This window comes from Myodes glareolus, chromosome 12 (assembly GCF_982192425.1).
Source record: "Myodes glareolus chromosome 12, mMyoGla1.1, whole genome shotgun sequence".
In the NCBI taxonomy this organism is placed as follows: Eukaryota; Metazoa; Chordata; class Mammalia; order Rodentia; family Cricetidae; genus Myodes; species Myodes glareolus.
The window spans coordinates 84,414,996-84,434,211 of NC_142037.1; the positions used below are offsets into that span (position 1 = coordinate 84,414,996).

The following is a 19,216-nucleotide window of genomic DNA, read 5'->3' on the forward strand; positions in this document are numbered from 1 at the left end:
ACATCTACATTAAAGAGCAGAGAGACAATAAATGCATTCTTGATGCCTGCCTGCTTACCTATTTTCTTTCATTCTTTTGTATTCTAGAGCCCCTTATCTACTGAATGGTGCTACCTACAGTAGCTTGGATCAGTCAACACTCAGGATAATCCTCCACAGACATGCCTACAGGCCAACCTCAGATAGATAAATCCTTATTGGGATTTTCTCTTCCTAGGTGACTGTATTGATTAAACAATAAAACCTAAGCGCCACAGGTGTCACAGGTATGATTTAACAACCTCAAATGTGCAAGAATCCCCAAAGACAAATGCAGAGTTGAAGGCTTTACATTTTTACTTATTGACTTTGGTTGGAGGATATGCAGTTGCCATAGTGTGCATATGCAGGGGTGAGATAGTCAATTCACTCCTGCTACCATGTAAAGCATAGGGATGGAATTCAAATCATCAGGCTCCGTGTCAAGCAGGCAAGTACCATTTGTTAGCCATTTACCAATCTGTTCAAATTTTTCCCTTTCTGACTTTCAATGTCATCTTTCTCCAACGATGTCAATCAACTATCACTGCTAATTATATTATGTTTCATGTTGGCCTCTGGTCGTCACTGTCACCAATGAGCAAATGTGTTCAGTTCATCTTTGGTTTTTAGTGGGGCCACTTTATTTCAGTGTGTGATGGTCATTTGTCGACTGTCTCCTCCTGTACCACACTGCTTATGAAGGAATGGAGTATCTGGGAAGTTATTCCCCTCTTAAGGACTGTGTTGCTTGGTGTGAATGGTAGGCTATGAAAGGAGGGGCCATAGGGCAGCGTACAGCTGCTTTCATGGCCATGGCAGTCTCAAGGAGGTTCTAAAGCCCAACTTAGAAATTCCACATATTAGAATGAGGCAGGGCATGGTGGGTAATGAGAAAACTTTGCTGTGACTTTCATGAAAGTATCAATAGGCAGTAGTCCTGGCAAGAGATGTGTGTTCTGGGATATGGGAATAGAAAGTCACTATGTGCACAGCAGAGAGACAGGAGAATTAGAGGGAAGCAGTAGAGAAGGAGAAACTTATCAACTATTCACTGACAACTGTAGTTCCTCAGTGTAGTTCTTCAGAGTAGTTCTCAACTCAAGAAGCTATTTAAATATAATTTCTCGTACTCAAGCAGTTACTACCATTTCAAGTCATATTCAGTCACATACTCAGAGATTTATTGTGTGAGGAAGAGAGAAAGAAGCATTCTTTCCTCAAACTGGGACAGTGGAACTGATGCACTAATAACTGATGTAACTTCTCTCTAATTGATAAAAAAAAGGTCCAGAAGGTGATAACCCACTCTTTTGCATATTGGGTTGTCACAAAATTTACTTACTAGGTTTTCAAAACATACACCTATGATGAGCTCTTACAGATAACTATTTGGTTTATGTTGGTAGCACTTTGACTCCCTTAAGACCTAAAGATAGACAGGAATATGTTAACTGCTTTAATTTAATTTTACTTATGTGCACAGGTGTTTGGCCTTCATGTGTATTTGTGCACTAAGTGTGTGCCTATTGCCTTCCAAGGTCAGAAGATATGGTATCAGATTTCCTGAAACCAGAGTTGCAGATGGGTGTGAACTGCAACATAGATGCTAGGAATTGAACCTGGTTCCTCTGGAAGAGCAACCAGTGCTCTTACCAGCTGAGCTTGTCTCTCCAGCCCTAATACTGACTTCTTAGTTTCTCAAATTAAACTTACTTTTAAGTAATTCACAGAGGCCAAATTGCATGTATTTCAGAAGCTGAAAATTCCTGAGAAGTTAAAGACACAAAGGAAATACCTAATACAATGAATTCATAAGCAACAAAGATTACTATATAGCTTATGGGCTTTTTGTTATTTATTGTATCAGTAAGGCTTCTTTTATATTTACCTTGTGGATTCTAAAAAATCAAAAAAGCAGAACATAATTATAATAAGTTGATGTGAAAGAACTATATACAGGTGCACATCCACATCCATACACACGTACATACACACATATACACACACTCCTGCCCCAATGCCAATTGTGAATATGTATTCTGATACATTACATCATATTTGTCTTGTTTTTAGGGGTAGGAAAAAAAGAATATTTCTGTTTTGCTGACAGCTGAGCCCTGAAAATGAAGGTGGTCTCTGTCATATACATGGGCCTACCTAGAATAATTATCTGACTTCCCAGTTCATTTCAAAGAATCATTTGGCTTCCTGTTCACATCTACTTAGTCTCCCCTTCTGGGGATTAATTTAAAAACTCTCCCTGAACTGGCCTGGCTCATTCTCATGGTGGAAGTTTGAGAAAACTAATCCCACCCTGGACAGCAAGGTTCTTATTTGCAGAGATAAATTATTTATTGATTGTGATGTTTGGAAACTTTAAATGGAGCTTTCTAGACTTAGTGAGACTGCAAAACAAGAGAAGTCATATGGGTAGGAAATAATAATAATGACATCACCTCTTCTTAATAAATAAGCATGTGTGGCACATTTTGTAGGAAACTGTTCTTTTCTGTTAAACTGAATGTTTGGCATGCATTTTTCAGTTTCTTTCTTCATTCCTAAATAGTCTAGTAAGTAAAGCTATGGTAAAGGCTGAGTGTTTCCTCAAGTGTTTTTACTATGATATATAAACTACAACATATTACTTAAAAATATTTATTAGTTGTCTTAGTACCTCGTCATAGATGATGTCTTAAATAAGTCTCCCATTCCCCATGTTTGCTTTCTACCACATTGTTGGCTACTGTGCTGATTTCAAAAGGACAGGGTGTGTGATGGGAGCAATGAGGCTGCAGTTGAGTCGTGATCACATAAGAAGCCATGAACAAATCAAAGCAGAAGTAAAGCATCAGGATGCAGTACCCAAGCAGACCAACTTCAAGATGACAATGTACGCCTGCCTTTCAGTTACAAGGCAGCCTGCCCTTCTTGACCTAGCCAAACAACCACTCTTCTGCTTTTGCTTTGAGAACTATATGCAGGGTGAGTCATGATAAAGACACAAAGCCTGTGAAAACGAGGCTCTAGCTTTATTATTTTTCTATTTTTTCCCTTCTGTCCATTAAAGAGTATCTTTGTTCTTGCTTCAGCAGCACACGTTATAAAACTGGAATGGTTCAGGAAGATTAACGTGGTCTCTGCACAAGGATGTCATGCAAGCTCGTGACATGAAGCATTCCATGTGTTAAAAAAGTTATGTTTTGTAAATGGAATTTATAAGTAATTTAATTTTGTTCTTTAGTTTGCCTAAATTCTGTATGGACCAGAAACATAAAACTTCCTCAAATCCAACTTTACATTTTTTTCAGCACAACTATTTAATGATAATTTATAAAACACTGCCAGGTTCTATAAGCTGTTCCAAGGAAGGGTGATCCTTCCAGAAACTTCTTAGAATAATATAAGGAGTCATCAGTAATTTCCCTGAAACATTAGAGATAAGGGAGAATTGCCTTAGCTATCTGCAGAGCATAGCACCTTACCTCCTCCACTAAATGGTCCAACCTGCACAAATAAGCACCTAAACTCTTGGTTGAATTCTGCCTCTCTATGAAAAGTTTTATATGTTTTACACGTACAATTACTTTCCCTAAAGCTATTCTAATCACCTCACTCCTGGGAGTAAGATTTCATTATTTTACATAAAACTATGAACACATTTTTTTACATTTCTCAGGGTGGTAATAAGGTGTCAGGTAAGTGCTCATCTTCTCTATTTTACCAGCCGCTTCATCTTTGCAGGTTCCTCTTTCAGCTTGCGGCAGATGTCTGCCATCACATTTGGCATTTTGCAGCACCTGTTTCTGCCAAGGGCCATTGCCCTTTTCAACTTTCTCTAGGAAATGAGCTGTTTTGCTTAGTCAAATCTCATTACTCTTTCCGTAATTGCCTTAGATTGCAGTTCATTATCAAAGAATCTCAGCCTTGACTGGTAATGCTGCTGAAGATGTGGCTAAGGTGTCCTTCTACATGCTTTAAAGAAATGTGTATCATTTAGAAGTAAAGGTGCATGCTACTAATTACCTCACTCTTTATCCTCTTTGCTTCACAGATCAAACAACATACATTTCATAGTTCAGTGGTGAGACCTAAGATACATAGCCTTCTGTTAGAAAGCTTCCCCATTATCAAAAAGATAGTATGTACAAGTTAATTAGTCTAAATTCAGAAAAAATGTGAAAAAATGATGAATATGAAGCTAGAGATGCTCACAGTCCTTAGCAACACTTATACCTTAAGCATTACCATAGCTATTGATTGACTGAGATATGTTTTATTAGATAAAATGAGTAAATATTGTTTTTGTATGTATACTTGTGTGTATGCATGCCCACATGTGTGGGGGCATTTATGAGTGCTTGTGTGTGTGTGTGTGTGTGTGTGTGTGTGTGTGTGTGAATGTGTGTGTCTCTGTAGGTTGATATTGGGACTCTTCCTTGATTGTGCTCCACCTTATTAATTGAATGGGGTCTCCAACTTGAACTCGAGCTTTCCAGTATAGTTAGTCAGTCTAGCCAGCTTCCTCTGGGAATTCCTGTCTGTGTCTTCTGTGTGCTGAGATCAAAGGTATACCACCATGACTGTCTGGCATAACTGTGGATTCTAGGGATCAGAACTCTCTTCATATTTGTATATGTAAGGGCTTTTAGTTATGGGGCCATCTCCCAATGTCAATATTAATGTTATTTTTAACTGACAATGTATAGCTGTTTTATTTTTAGCACAATATTACACACAAATGCACACACACATACATGCATAATGCATGAGTGAATTAAACTAATTAATCAAGTCATCGTGGTCAGTAATGTTTTTGTAGTGATATATTTGAAATTTACTTTCTAATTATTTTAAACTATACCCTACATTGTGACAGACTCTGCTCATGTTGCTGAGGATGAGTTCTCAAAGCTTATACTTCCCATCTGGCTAGAATTTTGTATCCTTTATCATTAGTTCCCCCTTCCTTCATGGTGCTAACCACCAGCCTCTGATGAGCATCATCTTCCATGCTACTTTCATAAACCAACTTTTCTAGATTCCATACATAAATGATATTATAAAGTCCTTGCCTGTCAATGACTTTTTTCAGTTACAATCATGCTCTGTAGTTTGTTTATGTCACTGCCAATAAAAAAAATTTTTTCTGCAACCGAATCTTCTATGAAGTTACCTGTGATTAATTCTATCTTCAGGATAATAGGGTGAAATGGAGTCAGTGTTTAAATTTCAAGAGGACTTTGAGTACACATTTAATGACAAACAGCTCTCAGCACTGGGCATACCATGGAGATGGCCATGCAGACTCAATGAAGTGACTTATGGGCTTGAATTCAGGAGACATTCATGCCTCTTCCCAGTTGGTCCTGAAGTTCGTGCTCTAGTTTAAATATCATTCAAACACGTCTATGTGTATTTGTGTTACAGTTTGGTTTTCCAGAACAATACCTAATTGACAACTGTCAAATCAGGACTGTTTTTTACAATTATGTATGCATATACATACATGAATGTAACAATAATTAATAAAAATAGAGGTCATAAATTTGAAAGAGAGAAAGGAGGGGTCTATTGTAGGGTTCAGTGGAGGAAAAGAGAGGAGGAAATGGTGTAATTATATTAAAATCTCAAAAGTAAAAGGAATAATTAATAAAAATAATGCTCAACCTGCACCATCCCCATTTGTGAAAGTTCTTTCTTAGCTATTATCCCTGCCCCCCCACTTCTACAGCTATTATCTCTTACTCACAAAATATTTTTGATACTTTCTTACCCACCTGTAGAATAATCTAGATATACCCAACAGTCTACTTTTAGAGAAAAAATTAATAACTACAAATTTGTCTCTTCCCTCATCCACATAACCAACTCTCCTATTCCTGACTTTCTTCAATTTCCCTGCCCTCCATGCTTTAATAATTCATTGCTTTTCTCTGCTGTAAAAATAAATTATCTATTTTTGGCCTTTTTTCTCTCTCACATTTAATGATTTACTTTCTTTATTTGCTTATTTTTACTTTCTTGTCAATTTGGGATACATTACCATTATCTGTCTAATTAAAATATTCTATCAACTATGCCTTATATAAACAATTAATGAGTATTCTTTGCTGGAATCCTAGAATTATGCGTAAGGAGAAGACTAAAAGACATAATTTATCCAATTAAACCTTGGTTAAGCATTGCCTTATCGACTTTGCAAAATAATGAGAAAATAAGACAAGGATGAAGTAAGCAAGAAAGAAGAAAGAAAAAGTTGTAGAAGAAGTAATAAAGAAGAAGGAGAGGAGGCAGAACTCTGGGTACTACTGGCAAGATATCCACATTGATGTCAACTCCATCCATTTCAAACAACTAACTGTTGAATAAAAGCATCATGCAAAAGAGTCAAAGAGGAAGAAAATGACTAAAACCCCATATATACAAGAAAGAAACCTTTAAAGAATGCTAAATAAATATCCAAATACTATAATCTTTATTAGTAAAATAGCAAATTGTAAAAACAAAAAGTTTGATACTTTCCAATGCATTATGAATAAATAAAAAAAAGTTGTTTTAAAAACTGCAAATAACAACGCATAAGAAAGAAAACTTCATTTCCCAACAACAAAGCATAAGCGCAGGAGCACATGGGTAGGGACAGCAGGAGAGTGGCTAGCAATATGGAGATATGAACAGGATCGGGCATCCGGGATCGACATGAGGTGGAAGCCAGAGCCCCTGGTCTGAAAGATCAAGATCTGGAAAGACCTCATGTGCAAAGTCGCAGTGTACCTAGGACTTAGAAGTTCAGCACCAGGAGATAGTCAGTGAATCCATAGAACACAATGGAGCCCACAGGAAAAGATCCATCTGCAGACTTAAAATTCACATACAAAAAGGTGGCACCAAACTCAGTCTTTCTATTTCACAGTGTATAGGAGTTCCAGTTGTTTTCATTGTTCATATTGTTATGAGGAACAAAATACATTCCATGTCTACTGTTTGGTTTGTTTGTTCCTCATATAAGTGTGTGTGTGTGTGTGTGTAAAACAGGGGAATTCAAGCTGCCCATCAGGGTCTCTGGCCAACTGTGACAAACTCTGATTTCCAGATTCCTTCTTAATTTTAGCTCCTCTCAATGAGCTTAACCCCATCCTTACCAATTGGGCCTTACAGTTTAGTGTCTCAGATGGGATTGATATTTGCTTCCTTTTATTGACAGTTTAGGAAATAATTGATGCACATCTAATTTTAAATAGCTTCGGAAAATATCAATTGTCGATTAGACAAAAACTGGCTAAACAAAATTAGATTATTTTAGATTTCAAAATCTAATTGCTATTGTTAAAGGAAACTGAAAGGTCATTTCTTGATTCACTGCATGTTCTGCCTCAAAAATTAACCCAGAAACTGTTAGAGATTTATAAATATAGAAAGGTCAATTCATCAGAAAGACAAGGACACTTTGTGTTCATTCATTTATTCTAGTTTACAGCTGAAAAAAGAAAAAAAAATCTGACAGAGATAAAAGAGAAAAGGGAAATTGTTGAAAGAGAGAGGACCTGAAATTCCTGTCATGTTAAGAAAACATGGTGATGCTATTTCATAGTTTGATAAAAGCTATCAGGAAAAAAATAAAGAAAAATCCTGGAACACCACCAGCTAATTCAACCAAAGCATTGATAAATTACGTGCAAAAATTGAGAATTTTCTAATTATCATGCAATGATGAGTTAGACCATATACCACTGCTCAAAATGATCCTTAATGAAACTCTTGCAGAGATTATTATCTAATTATAATAGAATAAAATTACATAGCAACATAAAGTATTGTTTTTGAAAATACTCTCATTCAAAACACACTTCTACACAACTTTCAGGTCAAGAAAAATGAAAAACGTTTATATTAAACAATGATTAAAAATAAAGTATCAAATTCTGAAAATGTACTTAGAGGGATACTCTGAAGGAAAGGTATGTCTTTAAGACTTTGTATTTAAAAAGAAAAATTATTAAAAGCCAGTGACATGTTTCATCTGAAGAAGCAAGAGAAAGGTCTAGAAAACCAACTGTGGCAAGCAACAGTAATGATAAGAGAAAAAAAGAACCAGGAAAGTAAAATAACAGCAGAGAACATTAAAGAAACTGTGTAGCTTCTTCCATATGTGAGGAAAAAGATGCATAAAACTAGAAAGAGGGGCCTAAAGGAAATGAAAATATGAATCACTAACATTAGGATTGAGACATGGCTGATTCCAACAGCTCCAACAACTACTAGAAGGACAACTAGGAAGTATTTTATAAGCATTAGACTAGTGTTAAAAAGCTACAAAAATAAGTATGTTCTTTGGAAAACAAAATTTGTCATACTCTACAGAAAAAAAGACAAATATTAACATGTTAGTTATAATTAAGTCATAATATAAAAGTCTCCACATCACTGTCAACACCACTACAACAAACCAAAGTTAAGATACAGAGAGTTTCATTTATTAATTTTACAAAAAAGAAAGGAATGAGTTTATTAATCTCATATTCTTCTTACTGCATGGGCCACACTAGTTGGGTTCTATGGGTTATAAATGAACAGACTATGAGAAGTTGGGAGGGTTATGGGTTTAGAGGTGCAGCTGGCAGGAATAAATAAATATTCAAAGACTATTTCAAAGTATTTAAAATAAATAAAAGAAGAAATAAAAGTATTTAAAAATAAAGTAGGAAGAAATATTTCTCATTCTTCTGTGAAGACAGAGTTCCTAGAAATTCTTGTTTCTCATGGGCAAAAATGCAATAATGAGTTCTATAAGTATAAACAAAACATATTTATTTACATATACTTATATATAATTACACACAGGCTTTTACATGTCAACAAAGACTCAATAAAATTACTAAATAAAAATTAATATAATTGTGATAGTGGAGAAAATAATGTATTCAGAAAGCCAAAGTTTAATCATAAAAATTACCATTTGTGGCTATTTTGGAGGAAAAAAATGGAGAGAAAATAAGGATTTAGTTCTTATCATTTTTTAATCAATTTTAAAGTAATAAGTTTCATAATAACTTTTATGTTCATATATATCATTACTCCCTGTCTCACAAACAAACAAACTAAAATGTGAAATTCTTATGAAGTTACACTAAGTGGTAGAAATTAGCCCTGTTTGTCACCGCCCACACTCACAGAACATGTGGTGTGCCCACACACGCCTATGAACCCAGGACAAACTTGTAAGTCCTTGTCATATGCGTGCATATAAAAACTAAATAAAGGTAAAATAGGGCTGGCAAGATGGTACAAACACCTAGTACCAAGTCAGATCACCTGACTTCCATCCCTAGAATCCATATTATAGGAGGAGAAGATTGATTAGAGCCCCAGGCTGTCCTCTGATACCTCCAGGCATGCCATGGCATAAGCGTAGCCCCCCACACACATGTAAATATAAAATAAAGGTAAAACTATAAGCATATTTGCTAAGAGGTTTTTGATGTTTAACCGGTGAAAATACACTAAAGTTTGTGTGAATTACTGTGTCCATTTTAATTTTTGAAAAACCTGCATATGCTTTCAGAAGACAATCTTTATACACGTCACAGAGGCATGACCTCAGCAATTTACATAAACTCAAACAAAACATTGAAATTGAAACAATTTTATCATTATTTATATAGTATAATCATATAAATACATAAATTCACATAGATTCATTTAACTATAGTTCAACTTATTTTCACTTATACAAATGCATACCTTTTATGAAGAATACCCTTCAAATACAAAAACATCACAAATATGATAAACACTGCAATTTTCTAAAACCTTAACTGTTTTGCAAATAGATTTTTTTATTCAGACATAAATGAGTCTCCTTTAAAGTTTAACAAAATGCTGGAAATTCACATTCTATGATCCCAACTGAGATTTTTCTTAAATATAATTTGTGAGTCATTTGCTTGTAAACAGATCAATCCCTGCTCAAAGATATGAATAGAAGGTATAAAATCAATTTCTGCCTCAGTGTGTTCTACTTTACATTCATATTTACAACCATTGAACATCTGTGAACTGAACTTGGAATCCCCAACTCTGATGCCCAGACAACACCAAAGAAATGCCACTGGTCTATATATTCAGAGGCTGCCAGGCAGCTCTGCTTTCTCCTCCCGCTGTTCTGTATCAGTGCTAGTCTTAGTAATGGTTGCTATGCACGAGATCAGGCTCTACCTATACCATCAGTAGCTAGGTCACTCTCGCTGTATCTTAATCGCCTGCCTTATAACACATGAATGCAACAGATACCATTCATTTATGTAGAAATGTTGCTGAAATCAGCCAGGAAACTGTTTTCAGGACTGGATGACTATTGATATTAATTATAAGAATAAGGTTTTTATTTTCCCTTTTATTTTATTTTGGATATCTCCCAAAGTTCTGTAAGCACATTCCCCATGTGGCTATTCTTAGGAAGGTTGTCTTTGTTTAATAGTCTTTCCCAGCAAGTTATCCTTTTTGATCTGGCTTGTTGTTAATGTTTTCCTCAAATTTGGACAAAACAATGCTAAATTGGCAAAGAATAAAGAATACAAATTACCAAAAACACTGATTTTAAAGCATTTGACAATTTCACACACACACACACACACACACACACACACACACACACACACACACACATAATTCAGAAATGTTCTAAATCACCTAGACTTAAAGTGTGGCAAAGAAACTTACCCCGGTTTTGTATCATTCACAACACAGTGGTAGGTAAATGTTCCAAACATTTGAACTCCTAAAATTCCATACAGAAGTAGGAAGAAAAGGAGGAAAATCGAAACACTCCAAATTTGTTCTCCTGACCGCCTAGGGAAAAGAGAAAAGTTAGCTCAAAAAGATTAAAAACACCCTCCAAAATTTCCATAAATGTTCCCCTTAATGTATGCACCAAGCTGTGCTTACTTTAAAATATTTGTAATTCTTGTCCTCGGCAGTTCAAATCGGAAATAAATCCTGAAAGCCCGGATCATAATAAGTGGTCGTGGGATTCGCAGCATGCCCCATGGTGACATCTGATCAACTATATCAGCAATTTCAAATACCTACAGGTGAAGGGAAGCACAGACAGAGACATCGCCTTCGCATTGATCATTGCAGTGGAATGTATAGACACCACAAGTGTGTTCTTTGAATTTATCCTGTACCCTCATTGTATTCGACCAAAGATCACATCTTGACATTATAGCTACCTTAAGAGAAACAAACACATCAACTATTGAAAGTGACCTAAATCTCCATGTTCTGGTTCTTCCAGCCACTTTTTTTTAATCATAAAATAAAATGCCAACTTTTGAGTTATTTTCACTTATAGTGTCTTTGACTATCTAGGAAACAAAAGAATAGGGGAAGTGTCAAAATATTCAAACTATTATTAAAATGTGGAAAATGGCCCCTTACATTTTAGTAGAATCAAAATAATAACAAAAGTCTGTTCACCTAATATACTGTGGAGGCCCAAAAATGTGAGCCTACTAATATCCAGACCTTTTATTTCAGGAATAGAGAAGTAGATATGTTTCTATCTCAAACAAAAGTCTAAGGATCCAACTAAGATTCCAGTTCCCTAAAGGAGATAACTTTGGATTCCACCCAGAGAGTGGTTTGCCTACAGAACGTTATGGTCTAGGGTATGCGCGTGACTTGTTTTGTTCTAGCAACAGAATGCTTAACTATGGATGTAGCCTGTGACCTTCAACTGGTCTGTTCACTTTCTTGTATCATGTTAATGCAGTTTTTTTTTTTAAAAAAAATCTGACTCCTACCCCTTGGATCAGGATATGTTAAGCAATTAGAAATTAAACGTGGGCGATTTCAGTATTTACTGAAACTCCCAGCACTATTCTATGTTTTTCTGTTTTATTATTTTTCATGTCTCTCCACGGTCTTTACAGTATTTCTAAATCCCCACAGCCCTACCCTGGAAAGAGGTGTTTCTGTGGAGGCCGGTCCTCAACATCACACAGTAGTTTATTACATGCAAAGGACATATGAGTATGAGAGGGGAAATCAGGTCACAGGAGAGGTGCACTTCATAAAAATGAGGAAGGACAGCTAATCAACAGCCACCATGAAGAGGTGGAAAGAAGAGATACACATATTTGTTCTGAGTTTTGATTGTTAATTAAGTGTGTGTGTGTGTGTGTGTGTGTGGTGTTTGTACATACACATACACGATGGTGCATATCAGAGAACCTAAGGGAGTCAGGTCTCTCCTCCCACCAAGTACATCTCAGGGATCTAACTCAGGAAGTCAGATTTGGCAGCAAGGGCCTTTAGCTAATGAACCATCTAGCTAATGCCTGTTCTGAATTTTTTTAAACATAGACTAGAAGAACAGGGATCTGACTTATAATATTCTATCAAATGTTAATAATAATGCATTGAGCGTTTAATTTTTGTTAGAAACGTAATCTCATGAAAAAAGTCAAATCAGAACTAAAGAATGTAGTGACTTTACTGAAATGCAAAATCCTGCCTGAAGGATCTAAGACTGAGTTATCCTCTTTCCCAGTAAAAGTCCAGCAGAAGCTTTCATACCCACTTTCTATTTATTATGATAAAGCATTTATCTTTGTGATGTATTTGGTGTTGTACAATATCTATTCAATATTAATAGTTTAATCTGTTTTTAATGAGGATTTAGTTTTGAACTTAAAATTTCCTAAACTTAAATTTTGATTTTAAAAATTAAGTATCTCACTCCAAAAATTAAGCATCTTTTATTTTTTCATTGACAATATGTTTATTGTTGTTTCATGAGGAAAAACCACCTTTAATATTGATTTTAATTTCTTTGAAGAACTCACATTTGCAATCAACAATAATTTAAATGTTGCAATTAGTTTTGTATTCATGAGCACATAAAATAAACAAATAGGAAATTATACAACCGCATTTGAAATGTATTTTTCATTGTTTCTAGGTAAATTTTGAGTGGAAAAAATGCCTACTTTTAAAAACATCTCGTTGTGATTCAAACATACTTAATTACCTGTAGCACAAGGGAAACCCAGAGGCAAAAAACCATGAATCCATCGAAAACACACCAGCGATCCTTCACATAGGAGCTATCACCCTGAAAATAAATTCCACATAGATTGTCAGGTAAATGAATTAATATAACTATTTTTAAATTCTGTGATCCGAATAGTCAAAGGTTAATTCAGTTCAAATGATTTATAATTTTCATATCACAATGAAACATAACTTCAAAAGGAGTATTTTTTAGCACTTTAAAATGGCAATTTTTAAAGCAAATATTTGATAAAATGGGAATTTGCAGAACTCTGAGTTCAGGATGCTAAAAGGAAAATATTTGTTCTATTTGTAATGATATATTTTAAATAAAACGCTGATTGGCCAGGTAGGAGGTGTAGGTGGGAAACCCAGACAGGAAGTGGAAATGATGCAAGGAGAACAGGAGGAATTCTAGGGAGGAGGAAGCTGATTCCCCCACTCCTGCCCAGATCACCGAAGTAGCAGGATGTGAGCTGCCCCACTGAAAAAGGTACTGAGCCACATGGCTAAAATAGATCAGAAAAATGGGTTAATAAAGGTATGAGAGTTAGCTAATAAGAAACTAGAGTGAATGGGCCAATCAGCTTTATAACTTAAAGAGATCTATGTGTGATTTTTCTCTGGGACTAAATAGCTGGGGGGCCGGACAGGACAGAAAACCCCCAACAAGCAGGCCCCCTCATGTTATACCCTACAGATAATTAACGAAGAGAGACACCAAGTGCATCTAGAGAGAGATATGTTGTAATCACAAATGATACACACTGGCAGCTTCATGAACACGTGGGTTATTGTCCTAGCTTCCTAGGGCCCTTGTGTTAGTGTGTCTTAGCACTGTTAATTATTTTCTCCAACAGTGTTCAGTAGACACATAATTATTTTATTTATTTATTATTAATTTGCTTTTTGAGACAAGCTTTCTTTCTACATAGCCCTGGCTGTCCTGGAACTCACTCTATAGACCAGTCTGTCCTCAAATTCACAGAGATTTGCCTGTCTCTGCCTCCAAAGTTCTGGGATTAAGTAGTGGTTTTTAGCACCTCAAATATATATTATTTCAATTAATTGGGTTTTCCTTTAGAGATTTAGTCAGCAGGAGTACTTCTGGGAGAGGCAATTAAAAACCTTGTCAGGAACAAATTAGATCCTGTTATACATGGATGAAAACCTCTCACTCTTCTTCATTGACCATAGGAGGAATTCTCAGGATATGCTGGGTCCTGCAGAGGCCACATGACTCTAGAAATCCTTACCAGCTGCTGTGTGAGCATAGCCTATCTATTACTTCTAACTCCTCAGGCCTCTACTAAGTACCAGCTGTACTCTATCCCCTCCCCCCACCTCTTTCTCTCTCTGTGTGTGTATTTCTAAATACATAAACACATCTTGCTCAGTCTATGCAATGCTACTTATATATATCTGGTTTTAGGGTTGGCCACTTAAAAGAGAGCACGGAGCAGGTGTATGGGAAGGTTTGGAGGTAGGAAAGGGAAGGGAAAATGTAATTATGAACAACATAGGAGTGCTCCTGCTGGGCTACACCAGTCTGGCTCCAGAATCCTAGCACCTAGAGCACCTAGCCCTAATGCATCTTTTGTTCAGCAGATACCCTCCTTTTCTCTTGTTGCCCTATGTGAATCTTGTCTGAGAGTTTCCAAAGGATACAAAGCTTATGCAAAACTTGGTTGGGGGAACTCCAGAAAAAACACAGTACGGTACCCCCTTTATCGGGAATTTGCACTTGGCATTGTCCCTTTGGAAGTTAATCAGGTTATTTTGAGACTATGGAAATCAATTGGCTAAGGTGTAAATTGGAGAACAATAAAAGAAGCCCGGGACAAAAGGGAGAGCATTCACCACTTAAGGATGGATCCACCCTTTAACCAAGAAAGGCTAAATTTATTCTTAAGGTACCTCTGAGTTTTCTTTCCATCAACCTGAGTGAACCCAACACTCACACCACAACAGTATAATCTCAAAAACGTAAAATAAATGATTAAAATAAAACAGATATTCATGGCATCACTCTACATGTATAGATAAACATAAACTTCATCCCTATAAATGAACAAAGCCAGTATCATTTTGCAAGTTGTTGTGAGTGAAGAGGCAGAACTGAAATGGCTTACTGCTGGCAAGTGGATTAAATAGAAAGTTTTTAGCAGACAGCTACTTAATTAACGTTTTAAAAACGTTCACATGTTTAATTGAAGACAGTAAAGCAATTTACTTGAGAAATATGAGATTTTTCAAGACATCTCTGTGGACAGATACGTTTTTATTTTGATGTTTTATCCCTAAAAAGTCTTTGCCATGCAATTATAAAAACAAGACAACGCACAAACATAAAACAACAAAGCAATAAAATCTAAATTAGTAAAAATTTTATTGTTGCAGATAACATTTTACTAACACTGAATATTAAAACTTACATTTTACAACCAAGAATGGAATGTCAATTCCAACTTGCTCAGATCTGTCTTTTATGATATGCATGCTGAAGAAATGTGTGGTACTAAATGATGAAGCTATGGTTTGGATTTAAGGTCATAAAATCAGCATTTGCTGGTCACTTAGCTGCTACACTATAATGACCAAGTGTTATGATCTGTCCTGCCAACCGGTTACCCTGTCCCCTTAAGAGACAAGCCCCGCCCACTCACACCCTCTGCCAATTGAGGCAGTTCTGCCTCCTCCAGCCTGCCCATGCTCTCTCTCTCTTTCCCTCTTCAGAAGAGGTGGGTACTGCCCGGCTCTCTCCCCTTCCCTCTTCTCCCTCCCCTTCCCCCTTTCCTTTTCCGGTATACACCACTAAATAAGCTCTATACCCAAACTCTGTCTGAGGTCTCCCACCTGCTAGGACCTACTTCTCCTCTTTACCTGCAGCTGGTCTTTGGGGAACCACTGCCCTGCTAGGGACACCCACTGCTTTTTAAAGAATAACACCCAGGATCAAGATAATGAAAAATACTTAAACTTTGGTTCAGGACAATCAGATCTCAGATTTAACAGAAACTTCAGTTAGCATTTAATCACAAGTTTTAATGAGCTGTGATATTCTGAATACTTCAAGATAATATTAGCAATGCAGAATAATTAAAGTTGACACTATATGTGCATCTACTCTAATTATTCCTAATTAAAAGTAGAAATATACTTATCTGGTTTTCATTTTTAATTTGTCGTTTTCTTATAGATTGAAATCAGAAAAATATTTTTTGAGTTTGGTAAATAGTTAAATCAAATACAATATATGAACCTGTGTAAGTCCTGAATCGAGAAACCAACTTAAAGGTATTTATAACAATCAGGTTGAATATGAACATCAACTGCACGTTAACCTACCTGAGGAATTACTGTTAATTTCATTTTATACAATGTTGGTGTTTTTGGAAAGCAAATAAAATATCAGTAATGCATATGGAGCTATTTCTGAAATGAGTTAAATAGCTTAGATATTCTTTAAAATGAAATACAGCTGTTCAATTGTTGATCTTTATGCAGGTTGTGATTCATAACAACACATTAGAAAGGCACACCATGGTGCATTGGCTGTCATGATTCTCTATTAAGAATAGAGCAACAATGCATAATAGATAAATAGAAGCAAAAAAAAGTGACAGCTAATTCTATGTCAAAAATCATTTTATTAAGGTTACCCACTCCTGGAATAGGGTCTTACATGCCTCAGAACCTCCCCCAAAACATATGAGACAGACTGAGTCAATTTGTCATTTGTCAAGCCTTAAAGTCTACACTATCCCACTCTCTCTAAATGGAAGAATATAAGCTACTCCTGGGGCAACATGTTTCCATATCTCTGAACAGGCTAGTGCAATAGAACCAGAATCTTGTGTCAAAACTTGTCTCTCTTTTCTTTCTTTCTTTCTTTTTTTTACTATTATTAAAAGTTTATTTTTATTTCCCAAGGGTATCGATCAGATAGATATACATACTTTTTGCAGTTCCTAGGATCATATATCTCTCATTTCCTCTTTTTATCCTTTTATATCTTCAAACCACCTAGGTTTATGAAATCCAGCTAAATGTCATCATGCTCTGATTTTATCAAGTGACATTTATCTTGTGTTCAGTCCATCAACAAATATTAAAATGCCCCCTTGAGGGTCTATAACCATGATAGTCCATGGCTTTATCTCTGTGTGGCACAATACACCCAACCCTACACTCATGAAGCACATACTTAAAACAACTCACTTCTTCAAAGATACCCTCTGGCTTTGTACCTTATAAAACGCAATTGAATTTATGTGGCCTATTTCTTCCAGTTTTTAGAGTTATGCTCTTTAAAAATTACAATCGCAATAATATAAAGATGCACTGTATTTGGATATTCATACTAAACTATTACTGAGTTGATTAAAATATTCAATGTTTTTAGTTTGTTAACTTAAATGACAAGAAAATACTCACCTTGACAATACCCCGGATGTGCATTTTCGCTATCATCTCTGCAGTATAGAGAAACATCAGTAAAGTGTCCAAGGTGAAGGTCACATACTGAAGAGGAGGATAGTGCTCGAAGGTCATGGGTGTGTTCATGCACACAGAGATGACACTGATGATAGCACAGATGCGGAGCAACGAGTGCACCCACTGCAACGAAAGCCAACGCTGCTTCATGACACTGAACTGAGACCTTTGACGTGTCATAGAAAGCACACTATTTGGAAAACACACATTTAGGTTAAAATAGGCCACTAGTGCAGAGGGGAGGAAGAAGGGAACATTTACTGAGTTCATATAGCACACTCAATATTTTTACACATGTTATAGTGCCTGTTTCTCTACATGTAAACATACCAAGGTTCTGAAAATATTAATAAACATCCTGTGGTTATACATTAACAGATGCTAAACCCAAGGTTAATTTGAAGGCCATTAGATCACTCTCTAGGAATTTCTGGTTCTCTACATAATATAGCAACCTAGTCTCAATGAACCTGGGTGTGACTTTTCTTTCTTTTGGCACCACAAAACACCCAGGATTAGCAGACATGTTCTACTTATTGTTACTTCTTCAGCATCTTACACAATGGTCTTCCATAGTAGACCATAAATGATTTTTAAAATGGATTGATATAGAACACTCCTATACACTGGTTTTTAAAAATATATATCACATATTAACTCCCTACATAAAAGACACTTCTGGGCCCGTGAGACCCCTTTTGCCTTACAAGCCTGGTGATTTGAGTTCAATCCCTGGAACCCATTGTTAAAGGATATAATAAAATTCAAAAAGGTGTCTTCTGACCTCTCTCTCCACACATCTGCCTTCACGCACACACACACATACACACACATTTTAAAACATTTAAAAATAATTTCTAATATTATAATTGAGGTTATCTTTTTGCAGAGAAAACATTTTGAACATATTAAGCCTACAATCTCTTTTAAAATTAAATTTCTGTGCAGTTGCAGACACAATTGATATACTGTTTAAAGATTTTAATTAACCCTAAAAATAACCATAAAATTAGAAGAAAGATATAAAAATAAATGGGTTTATATTTAATGTATTCACATACACACTTTCATTATAAAAGTAATGCCTGGGATGAAAGGGTTAATTGTATCTACATGTTAATCTCATGGAATTCATATTTCTACTGAATTACTCAGTGCACAATTTTCAAACATAACTTAAGTGGTATTTATTGACTATCATCTTGGGTATACATGTGTGTGTATCTCTCTGTGTGTGTGTGTGTGTGTGATTGTGTTAATGTGCTAATTTTATACTCCTGTTTAGAGGTATAGTTTAGTAATGGATCATGCAGCTCCATAAAGCAGCAAGCCTTAAGCTGAAACTGCATGACCGACAGAACTTTGGGAAGACTCAGATACTTGTACAATGATGAGTAGAGTTTATAGTATTTGCCCAAGTATAACAATATTTACATAAAAACACAATGCCAGCAATTCTATATCTTAGAAGACACATATATTTCAATGTATTTTAAGGGTTGATGTACCGAAGTTTGACAAACCCTTCAATAAATGTCAGAATGAAAATTCAACCCTATCTAGACTACTCCAATATAAAAAACCTAATTACCAGGTGATTCGAAAGAAGGGCTATTTTACAACAAATTGGCCTTGAGCTTGA

General features: G+C 35.8%; 1 protein-coding gene and 1 non-coding gene across 5 annotated transcripts in view; one reads left to right on the plus strand and one right to left on the minus strand.

Moving 5' to 3' along the window:
- Nalcn (sodium leak channel, non-selective) overlaps positions 1-19,216 on the minus strand; it is a 281,079-nt gene that overhangs the window by 236,584 nt on the left and 25,279 nt on the right. For 3 of the 4 annotated variants that reach the window (XM_085698170.2, XM_087912334.1, XM_085698169.2), the window contains exons 3-6: positions 17,515-17,764; positions 13,055-13,138; positions 10,966-11,105; positions 10,741-10,869 (exon numbers count right to left, since the gene is read on the minus strand). In XM_085698170.2, coding sequence (XP_085554296.1) covers positions 10,741-10,869; positions 10,966-11,105; positions 13,055-13,138; positions 17,515-17,764 — 603 coding nt within the window. The remainder of the gene's footprint in view (positions 1-10,740; positions 10,870-10,965; positions 11,106-13,054; positions 13,139-17,514; positions 17,765-19,216) is intronic. The other variant, XM_048422068.3, reaches the window with a different exon arrangement.
- On the plus strand, positions 3,098-3,203 carry LOC125392511 (U6 spliceosomal RNA). The gene has a single exon (XR_007229567.2). It is a non-coding gene; the product is annotated as a U6 spliceosomal RNA (small nuclear RNA).